Consider the following 12,229-nt stretch of genomic DNA (forward strand, 5'->3'; position numbering starts at 1 on the left):
GATTCAATATGGATACCTTTTGCAAGAATGCAAGACTCCATAACTTAGCTTAGAAATAAAAAGTGAAATTCATGTTGAATTTGGCTAGAAGGACAGAATAGATGGGGGAAAACTGCCTCTAGAGAGGATGTGATATCGGGTCGTTTTACAAAAACAGGGATAATAATATGACCAAGGGCAAGGTAATAGAATGAAGTTGGGTAGGAGTGGGGCTGATGTTTGATATCTGACAGGGGTTTAAACAAAAGGGTGACCCTCATAGTTTAAGGGGTGAGTAGATATCTTAGATACAATCAGATGGTATCAAAGTATAGGCTGGAGGTATATCTCTGTGACCATTTGAAATCTAAGGGAAAATTCCAAGGGGAATATTTGTCTCAGAGGTCTTTCCTTATGGTAAGTCCAGGTTCGCCTTTTCTCAACCCTAACAAGAAAGCAAGGAAGGAAAGGAATTCTCCTGCTTAAAATTTAACCTGTAGTGCTTCTATAATTTGGAGGGACAAAGGGAAACCCAGTGTCCTATGCCACTTATACTTTACATTACGGGGGAAAGGGGGTTAATTACTGCTCCTGTTCCTTTGACTGGCTGAATTAGGGGTTTTGGAGTTTCCCCTAGGTTTATTCATTTAGCAGATTAAGAGGCTATTGTATACTTTATAGCTAGGAAGCTAGAAATTTCCATCAAGAAAGATTCCAGATAGTGAGGATGAGAAAAAACCAGGTTAGTAGGAGGAACCCATTTGGATGAGAGAGAGGTGTTAGGTGACTCAATGGATACAGCATTGGACCTAAAGTCATGAAAGCCTGAGTTCAAATATAGCCACTAACACTTACTAGTTGCACGACCTTAAATAAGTCATTGGACCTCTGTAAGCCTTGGTACCTTCATTAGTAAAATGAGGGTTAATAATAGTAACTAATTTCCAGTAAGGTTCAAATGGCACAAATAGAAAATGCTTACTTAGCACAATGTCTAGCACATAGTAAGTGCTATATAAATGTCAGCTATTATTTGTTACAAGTATTAGGCCTTTTCTTGAGTCAACCTCAAAATCTGAGTTGAGAATACCAAGTCAAATTCAACTTGTATCATTCTAGGAAAGTTTTACAAAGATAATCAATTATTTAGTGCCTTGAATAGCAATTACTAAATAGATGTTGTCTTGTTAATTTATTTGGTTACATTTAAAAACTGAGAAAAGTGTTTTAATTAGGACGATGGCATTAGAGCAATGAGTTTTGTAGGAAGTGGTTAAGAAGCATCTATCTTATCTGAGTACATAGAATGACCCAATGTTATGTTGAGAAATGAAGCAGCTAACTGTGTGATTGGAAGGCATTTGTTGCAGTTCACATTTGAAAAGAGAATCACTATTGATATGAGTTGTGATATGATGAATGAAAAGGAGAAGAGATTACACACTTTATTTTCTACAAGTGAAAAAGCAGCTCTGAAACTCCCTACATCTTTACATGCTATGCTTATGATCACAGCCACATCCCCTCTAAATTTTGTTTTAAGATTAAGTTTAGGTGTGTTGAGGAAATGAAATTTCAGTTTCATTCTTATGGTCTCACTAGAATTAGGGTTTTAAGAACAGTATGCTCTGATTGTGATTCTGCTGGTAGAAAGTCTTGGATTTTTTCTCTCTCAATTTTTTTGAATCCAAGTCAGGGTACAGATCTTTATTGTCTGTGTACTTCACAGATCTTTCAAGATTCTTGCATGACAGAGAAACAATAATAAATACCACTCCGAAAGAAATGTGTTAAATAAAAAAAAAAAATAGTTCTAAAAATACTTTTGAGGTCACTAGGAAATATTTAGATTATTTAGAGTCCCATCTGTTTATATCCCTTTGTAGAGCTCCATATTCTTTAGTAGATTATTTGTATCAGAAAGAGTTGGATGTGGCATGTAATTAAGGCTATTATTTAGTATTGATAGTGTGTTCAGTGTATTTAGTATTCCAAAATGACACAGTATCAGCCCTCAAGGTGCTTACCCAGAAGACTAGACAAGGCTAAACAAATAAGACAAAACAAACACATGGGGTGGGAATAATTGTTTTAATAATAGCATTTATCTAGGGCTTTGTATTTCCAAAGAATTTTTCTCTTTGTTTACTCATCATATGATTGTATGGAAGGACAGGCTCATTATTTCTCATTTTTCAACAAAGAAAGCTATGAAGCTGCCTAGTGTATAGAAAACAGCCTCAGGCTTTCAAAGAAAAGAATTAGATTTGACCATAGAATTGGCCAATGATATTACACAAGGTACTTTACCTCTCTGGGCCTAATTTCATTGTAAAATGAAGGAGAAGGAATAAATGATGTGTACATTTTCTTCACCCATTATGCATTAGAAGAGTACTTGTTCCAGGTCATTCTGACACTAAGGCTGGCTCTCTATTCACTATGCTATACTGCCAATATTAATGCCCCAAACAGCTATAAATTGGCAACATTCATTTCCCAAGAGAGAAATCAATTATTTTTCAAAACCATTTCCTATCTTTTTTGATCAGTTTGATTATCCTTAAAGGGAAATCAGTTGTGCATATAGATTTAAAGTTATATATTGAAAGATGGCAAATGAATCTATAATAGTATAACACACATAATTTCCTGTGCTATATAAAATTCCAAGAGACAAAATTCCATGACTTTTATCAATTTATTAATATGTCCAGCAAATTATCAGTATATTGATGGTCAGTGATCTCTCTTGTTGTACAAAGATGCCAAGGAAGAATCCTGGGCCAATATAAACCCAGATATATCTTCTTCATAAGAAATTACTGACTTCCTTTGAGAAGAGAAAAGCAACAGATGAGAAGCCCAATCTTTAATGAAAGGAACAAGGATACATGAGTCACTTTTCTTAACTGGGGCCAGCTTAGGTTGACTTTACTCTGTAAACAGAAATGCCCAACCCAGACCTTGAAAGAAGATGGAAATTTATGACATTCCTCAGTTAGGAAGGGGAAAAAAAGTCTCTCTAAAAGCCAAACTGAAATGTAGGGGGTCAGAAAAGGGAATATTACATTTTAATATTAATAATAAAATGAGATGGCATTAATATTTATTTTCCTCACTCCCAATCATCAATTGTGCTAGAAGTTAGAATGCCCAGAGCAAAGCTACTGTACTTCCTCTTGACTCTATCCTTACCTTTAAAGGGTTAAGAGCTTACTTTTCTAATACAATAGTTAAAGCCCCAACTGCTATGCTTCTCTCTGATTGCCAGTAATATCAGTTAGCCAGCCAGATTTAGTTTTTTGAAAGAAATATTTCTTAAACTAATGGAATAAGAACAGCTGGCATAAAAGAACCCCAGCTCCCAAGATCTGTGGCACACTCTCATATAGAAAAAAAAAAGACATTGGGCTCAAAGAAAACTTTTAACAAAGTAGAAACACAACCTTTGAATATTCTCCCTTTGAACTTGTCAGGATATTACCATTATGTATGATATTATTTTCAATTCTTTGTACATCATTGAATCTGGCTCCTCTTGCGTGCAGTGCTTTAAAAATAGGCTTTTCTTGTATTAGTCAACTGGTCGTCTCAAGAGAAAACTGAACATGAGATAAGTCAAGAATGTACTGTAGTGATATGAATGGACAAAGTAGCTAAGAGGAGCAGTAGATGTCCAAAATTAAACAGCTCTACATTGAGTCTGTTATCTTCGTTCAGCCAATGAAATGTATGGATGGATTTTCAAGCTTCGCAGAGATCAACTAAAGGATATCTTTCCTCTGATAGACAACCTCCTATTCAGAGCAGAATGAAAGCTCATATAAGAACTAAAGAGTCAGAGTATTCTTGCTGTAGGGTGACTGGGTCCACTGCTAATTCATAAAGATCATAGTTTAAAGACAAAAGGCAGGGTTAGTCATTACACTCTAATTTAGAGTTTTCACTTGGACTCAGTCAATCAGAATTGGAGAGGATGGGATTAGGAGTCAAATGGGTATGAAGTTTCTTTTCATATTCATTGATGAGTAAAAAGTTTTTGAAAAGTAGGTGTAGTTAAAAATGATGACATGGAAATATAAAGATATACTCCTCTCTCTGTCACTAATAGCACTAATTATACAGTTTTGGTAAAGTCAACTCTTTATGTCTTAGTTTTCTCATCTGGAAAATGAACGGATTGTACTGGATTATTTCTAATTTTGCTTCAGTGGATCTATTGCATGTATTAATCTCCCCCACCACCATTTTGCTTTGGAAGATACTTCCTTCTGCTTTAATTTGGTAAATTATTCTTTATTTCCCAATTTAATAATCATATTCAATGTATTAAAGAAGATATAAGAGAAACATCCATATTTGTTATTTAGTAATTAATCATGACTTATTCAATATCTCAGATGTTTGAATTGTATTTAAATGAAAGTATGCTATTATTCAAGAACTTAATCCAAATTACTTACTTTAGAAAATGCTGTGAAAAGTCACTGAACATTTTGCTTCAAATTTAAGTTTTCTCTCTACCCCTCCAAACCATTCCTGTAGACTTGGAATCAGTCCAAAAATCAGTCTCTCTTCTCCATTGTACCATCACAAATATCCAAGATTAAGGGGAAGTGGTGTGAGCAATGAACATTTAAAATATTGATATTTTTTCAGAGAAATGAGTCAAACAAGAGCAAATTATTCAGTTATCTTAGTTGAGAGATGAAAAACTGTTGTAGCAGAATACATCTATAAGGACATATAAGAGGTAAAAGTATTGCAGGAAAAAATGTTGCCACACAAATTTCCCAGTGTTGCTAACAAATTTTACTCAATAGTCTCCTCCCCTCTTCCTTTCTCAGTCTGGAGAAATTCAACCAAGACCATGGAAACAACACAACCCAATACAAATTAATATATAGAAAAGGGAAAAATTCATTTACTCATCTTTTGTCCACTCAAAGCCAAACAGCCAAATATTTGCTGTGCCTTACTCATTGTTTTAAATAACTTTTGGACTGAAAAGTTTAATATTTCTAAATACCAAATAAGTATCAGATATTAGGTATCTTGATACTATAAAATCAAGTAATTGACTGGTTTCCTATTGGTTCTTCCTTCTCCAAATTTTTGTTTGTTTTGGGCCACTGTTAGGATACACAGGCATAACCTTAGAGAAGTGCATTCGTATTTGCCAGAAAGAACCAAACAATATTTCAGTTGAGCAGGATCCAGACTTCCCAAACAAAAATAAACATGCAAAAAATTTAAGGATTTAAATATTTGAGAAAAGGAGCTAACCATTAATTAATGAAGAAAACAAAACTACATTGAGGAGAGAAAAAGTGTTATTGGCAGAGAATCAGTTGGACAGCAGGTTTATACTCAATATGAAATCATTACGTTTAGTAATCATGCCTTCAAAATTGAATGGGGTTTTATCACTGCTACATATACTTCAGGCATTAAATCATGGCACTGCATTTTTCCCATTAGAACAGCCTTTTTAATAATACACTCTTTTGAAGAAATGTTTATAATTATCTTTCACATAACATTATTTATTTGAAAACTGCTTATCTTTTCAAAAAATTGCTTCGGATATTTTTTTAAAGAATGAAAGGAAAAATAAGGAAATGAGTATTAATCTCAGGAAATAAATTAATTTGATGGAAACTCTGGAATCTCATTTGGAGTTGTTTGTTATTTAATGTTTCCTTCAGTATACTTTGTAAAAGCAGCAGAGATATCTCATAGAAATCATAGATTCAAAGAGAAGCGAATCATAATGAATAAGATTTCCATAGGTTAAATTGCAGTTGGGAACCCAATTAGCATAGACTTAATTAGAGTTTGAATATGTGTGAATAATTAATGTGCTCACTGAAGCTGGGTAAAAGTCTCAGTCACTCAGTGACATGAAGTGCCAAACAATATTATGAGATTTACTCTAATTCTTTAAAAATTATTACAGTTTCCAGAAAATCCTCTCTTTATCAATAGTTATGAATTTAGGTATAGGAAACAGGGTATTGTAGTCTAGAAGGTTGTCTTGAAGGAAGATGTAAAATACAAATAAAGGAAAACATTAAAAAAGAGAAGTGGTGTATCTACATAGTAGGTAGGATTATACCATTACTAGAAACAGTAAACTCAGCAGAAGGATATTTTCTTTCTGGAGTAGTTTGATATAGAGTACTAGAATTTATTCTAAAGTGAAGGAATTGTCCTCATTACCTTAGAACACCTGTGATTTCATCCTTTTGGTCTGTCTTCACAAACTCAAAAGAACATTAGTTTAGGGTTTTTTTTCTTTATCAGTAAATAATTCTGTTATCAATGAGTCATTTATTTAACATCAGGTAAAACAAAACAACATGTGAGCAAATAGGTTGTTTTTTTTTTTTATTTCAGGTAATTGGTATGGCAAGCTTCCCACACAGCCTCAATCATCTCTAATTTTGAAGGGTTTTTAGTTTAGGTATATGGAAAAAATATCATTTTTTTTTCAGCAAGGTCTAGTACAATTACTTTTAAAAGATTATCATAAACAGTTTAAACAAATATATTTGTACAAGTGAAACACGGTTGATGTTTCTTGAATGATTCAGGATTTTAAAATTTTCAAACTCAAGAATATTGCTCTTTATTATATTAATATACATCTGTTCATAGATCTCTAGGGTACATTTAAGTTTTTAGGATTTGAAAATGTAAATAAACTTCTGAATATAGAAGTCATAAATGTGCACAGCTGAATGGACAACAATCCTCACAGCCCCCTCTCTACTTCTCTCATAGGAGAACTATCTCAATGCAGTATTTGGAATTTTCATAATTATTTTCATCTTCCTACATTTCCATTACTTAAATGCTGACTTCAAGTCTTCTTTAATCGGGCAGAAAATAAGCATTTGTAAGTAATTCCTATGAAAAAGAGAAAAGAAAGAAAAAAAGAAAAATGTTCTCTAAAAGTGGCTTCACATAGGTGCTTGACTTTTTCTTTTTTCCATTATATGTGATTAAAAAAAATGAACTCAAAGTCAATTTGAATACAACTAAATTTAGAAGGACATCTAAAGTGTTTTCTCTTTTGTGGGATCTTTATTTTTTCTAGGACTATGCTGAGAAGGAGAACACAATAGCAAAGGCTCTAGAAGACCTAAAAGCCAACTTCTACTGTGAACTCTGTGATAAACAGTACTACAAACATCAGGAGTTTGACAATCATATTAATTCATATGACCATGCTCACAAACAGGTAAGTTAAAGATGTGACAAACTAAAATAAGTATTATAAAAAAGATTTGACATTTCAAAATTTGATAGTAACTTGATCTTTCAGCTGTTCTTCTGGGACATGTTGGCAAATCTATGGCACTCATGCTGGAAGGGACTGATTTCTTCCCCATCTCCATGTGGAACTGAGGATATTTCTCATATGATCCACCCCCAGCCAATCCAACCACAGATAGCTTCTTTTAAATTAAAAAAAAAAAAGGATGAGGTCTTTTTTTCAGTATACAGTGAAATTAAAGCATCAGCTTTCTAAAACTTTAAAGGAACATCTGAAATGGACCAAGCCCAGAAAGAGGTTTTGGAAGATTTTAAAAAGGATCATAAAAACTAAATGAGCAAGTCAAGAAAAAGTTAGAAACAATAAACACAATAAAAGAAAATATTAAAAAATTATGTAAGAAAGATGAATCAATTGGAAAAAGAAATCCAAAAATTCATCAAAGAAAATAATTCATTAAAAATTAGAACTGGAAAAGAGCAAGCTGATAACTTAAGACAACAAAAAATAATAAAAACACACTTAAAAATAAAAAATGGAAGAAGATAGGAAATATCTTATTCCAAAAGCAACTAACCTGGAAAACAGATTGAGTAGAAACAATACAAGAATTCTTAGACTACAAGAAAGTTATTCAAAAAGAGTTTTTAAAATATCATTAAAGAAATTATTAACATAAATTGCCCTGAAATTTTGGAACAAATGCTAAAGTGAAACATGAAAGAATTCATGAGTCACAACCTTTAAGAAATCCAACAGGAAAACTCCCATCCTAAGAAGAAAATACTACAAACTAAAAAGAAATAGTGAATTTTACTAAGCATTTACAGATCATATAATTCCAATATCAAGTAAGTTATTAAGAACATTTGCTAAAGGTCTCCTCTTAAGCAAAAATATCATCCTGATGCCTAAACAAAGAAGAACAAAAACAAAGAAATGAAATTATAAGTCAATTTCATTAATTCAGATGTGAAAATTCTAAATAAAATATTAGTGAGGAGACTATAGCAATATATGATTTTAGATCCTGACCAAACAGGATTCATACCAGTTATACAGGGATGGTTTAATATAAAGAAAATTAAAATAATTGGTTATAGCAACAAAAATATTAAGAAATATCATTAGAATATATCAATAGATACAGAAAAAGGTTTTCACAAAATCCGATACATTTCTATTAAAAACACTTGAAAGCATCAGTGTAAATGAATTTTTCCTTAGAATAATAATGAGTATAGATTTCAAACCATCAGAAATTGTCATCTTTAATGGGGACAAATTAAAAGTCTTCTCTGTACAATCAGAAATAAAACAAGGAGGTTCATTATCACTAATATTATTTAATATTCTGCTAGAAATGCTAGCAATAGCAATAAGAGAAGATAAAGAAATCAAAGGCATTGGAATGGACAAAAAGGTAATAAAACTATCTCTTTTGATAGATGATATTATAAGATTACATATATATAGAAAGAGAGAGATGTAGATATAGATATAAATATAGAGTGACAGAAAATTCTAGCAATTAAACTAAAGTTAATTGAAAATATTAATAATTTTAGCAAAATAGCAGATTATAAAATAAACCCACATAAATAATCAGCATTTCTATATATCATTAATAATATCGTAGAAGAAGAGAGAGCAAGAGCTAACACATTTAATAACAAATATAGTAGTAGACATAATAAAGTACCTAGGAGTATATCTTAAAAAAAAAATTCAAAACCTATAAGAACATAATTATAAAGCACTTTTTATATAAAGAGTGAGATTTAAATAATTGGAGTTATATTAATTGTTCATGGGTAGACAGAGTCAATATAATTAAAATGACAATACTATTTATCTAGTTATTCAATAACATCTCAATTACATTATCAATTTTTTATTCAAAAATAATAAAATTTACTTGGAAAAACAAAAGATCAAGAATATCAAAGGAAATAATGAGGGAAATGTTATAAAGGAAGGAGGTCTATCAGTATCAGACTTCTAACTATATTATAAAGCAATAATTATCTAAACTATCTGATAAAGGCTAAGAATTAGAAAAGTAGATCACTGGAAAAGAATACATACACAATAAATGGTCATAATAGATTATTATAGTAACCTTTTGTTTAACAAAGGTAAAGTTCCATGTTTTTGTAATTTACTATTAGATTTTTTTTTAGAAAAATATAGAAGTAGTCTGGCATAAACTATATATAGACGAATATCTTACACCATTCATGAAGATAAGATCAAAATGGATACATGACATAGGTATAAAGGGAGATATTATAAACAAAATAAAAGACCAGAAAATACATTACCTATCAGATTTGTGAATAAGAGAGGAATTTAGGAATAAACTAGAGGCAGAAATCATTGAGAAATTTAAAATGGATAATTTTGAATATATTAAATTGGAAAAGGTTTGTACAACTAAAACCAATATAGTCAAGATTAAAAGGAAAGCATAAGTTAGGCAAAAATCTTATTGGCAGGTTGTTAAATAGAAGTCTAATATCAAAAATATGTAGAAAACATTATCAAATATATAAGAATAAGAGGAAGAGATGGAGTCAAGATGGCTGCTTAGTCACAGCAAAAGTCCAGATCTCTATAAAAACCTAACAAACCAATCAAAAATGGAGTGCTTCAAGGGGACAGAAAACCAAATCTAATAACAGGACAGAGCTAGGGGACCCTCCTGCTGTATTCAACTTAAAAGGTACACAAAAAAAGCTTTAATTCTCCAATTTAAGGAAAAGGAAAAAGTAAGGTCCCAGAATCCCTCCTCCACTTACTGTGTTGAGTCTGGCTGGTGTTGTAATCTCTGGGCAGACAAGGGCTCTAGCCTGGAGGGAGTGCCTTGCTGGCACAGCTGTACCAGGGTCAGGGTGCTGACCACAGGTGCCAGGGAGGTAGCTGGAAAAGAAGTTCAGAGAGGGTAGCCTAGTCTCAACCAAAACTTTCCATCTTGCCCCACACATACACCTTCCGGAGGTTTTGGCCTCAGGACACATCCAGCTCTGCGGATAAGCTCCACCCTGATTTAATCCTATCAGTCTGGCAGATAAGAAGTCTTCAGAGAGCAGGGAAGCTCCATCTCTAACACCCCTTCCCTACTGACTCTGCTGTGAGCCTTGCTAAATAAATTCCCAGGGAGAAAGCTACAACCACTATAGAACACTACCTTGGAACAGGGCTGGAAGCACAGCTCCCTTCAGTCTCTACATCTTCACCTACACCTTCAGCTTCTGCTGCCAGCTAGGGAAAATCTGACCTTGAGGCTCATTAATACTCCATCAGGCTAATCTAGTCCATCAGCAGAGCAGAGAAGAAACCCCTTGAAGACAGAATAGCTCAAACCCACAGTTTCAACAAATAAACAGAGGAGCAAGATTACAGTCAGTAACAGGGGAAAAAGAGAAAAAAATAATAGTAAACAACAGAAAAAGCAAAAGGAAACACAAACAACAGTTTCTATCCAGGTAATGAACAAAGAAAGAGTAAGTGGAACAGAGAAGAATCAAGTAACACAAAGCAAAAATGCAAAAATTCCAGCAAATTGGACACAGGCTTTGTAGGAACTCAAAACACAATTTGAAAAAAAAAAAATTAAGAGAGGATGAAGAAAATTGAGAAAAGAACTTAAAAAGCAAAATAAGTCATCTGGAAACAGAGGCATATGAACTAAAACAAGACAACAGTATCTTGAAAGCCAGAATTGATCAGCCTGAAAATGAGGCAAAGAAGGTGAAAGGTAATCAACAAAGAGAATCAGACCAGAAGAAGAAGGATGACCAAAAATCCAGGGATAAAAATTCAGTCTTTAAAATTAGAATCCAACAACTAGAAGCAAATTATTTCATAAGGCATCAAGAGTCGATAAAACAAAATCAAAAGAATGAAAAAATTGAGGAAAATATGAAACAACTCGTTGATAAAAGTATAGGCCTGGAAAAATAGAGGCAATAATGGGCATTCTTGTTTCACTCTTGATATTATTGGGAATGCTTTTAGTTTATGTCCATTCCAGATGATATTTGCTGGTGATTTTAGATATATACTGTTTATTATTTTTAGGAAAAGCCTTTCTATTGCTATACTTCCTAGTGTTTTCAATAGGAATGAGTGTTGTATTTTGTCAATGGCTTTTTCTTCATCTATTGAGATAATCATGTGATTTTGGTTGATTTGATTTTTGATATGGTCAATTATGGGAATGGTTTTCATAATATTGATCCATCCTTACATTCCTGGTATGAATCTTACCTGATCATAATGAATAATCTTTGGGATCACCTTCTAGAGTCTTTTTTCTGGTATTTTATTTAAGATTTTTGCATCTATATTCATTAAGGAGATTGGTCAATAGTTTCTTTCTCTGTTTTTGACCTGCCTGGTTTTGAAATCAGTACCATATATGTGTCATAAAAAGAATTTGGTAGAACTCCTTCTTTGCTTATTCTGTCAAATATTTTGTATAATATTGGGATTAGTTGTTCTTTGAATGCTTGATAGAATTCATTTATGAATCCATCTGGTCCTGGGGATGTTTTCTTAGGAAGTCCTTTGATGGCTTGTTCAATTTCTTTTTCTTATATGGGGTTATTTAGGTATTCTATTTCTTCTTCTATTAATCTAGGCAATTTGTATTTTTGTAAATATTCATCCATATCACCTAGATTGCCATATTTATTGCCATATAATTGGGCATAATAGTTTTTAATGATTGCCTTAATTTCCTCTTCATTAGAGGTGTAAAAATTATTTTAGTCTCTAGTAATAAAATATTATATTTTGTGAGGTTTATTAAAGATTATTAGAAATCAAGGAATAAAGAAAATACAAAATAAGAAACCATGGGCCTAGGGCTGATTAGCCCATTCAAAGCTTACTTACTACATCATTGCAATGGCTGAGCAAAGAGAGCCTGGGAGGCAGAGACTGCCAGTTAAATACTAA

The 12,229-nt window shown here is 32.4% G+C and overlaps 1 protein-coding gene across 1 annotated transcript in view; it reads left to right on the forward strand.

Annotated features, from left to right (window-relative positions):
* Positions 1 to 12,229, forward strand: part of ZNF804A (zinc finger protein 804A) — a 408,921-nt gene that overhangs the window by 311,511 nt on the left and 85,181 nt on the right. The window contains exon 2 of the mRNA XM_001369184.3: positions 7,085 to 7,228. Coding sequence (XP_001369221.1) covers positions 7,085 to 7,228 — 144 coding nt within the window. The remainder of the gene's footprint in view (positions 1 to 7,084; positions 7,229 to 12,229) is intronic.

This window comes from Monodelphis domestica, chromosome 4, assembly GCF_027887165.1.
Source record: "Monodelphis domestica isolate mMonDom1 chromosome 4, mMonDom1.pri, whole genome shotgun sequence".
NCBI classification, from domain to species: domain Eukaryota; kingdom Metazoa; phylum Chordata; class Mammalia; order Didelphimorphia; family Didelphidae; genus Monodelphis; species Monodelphis domestica.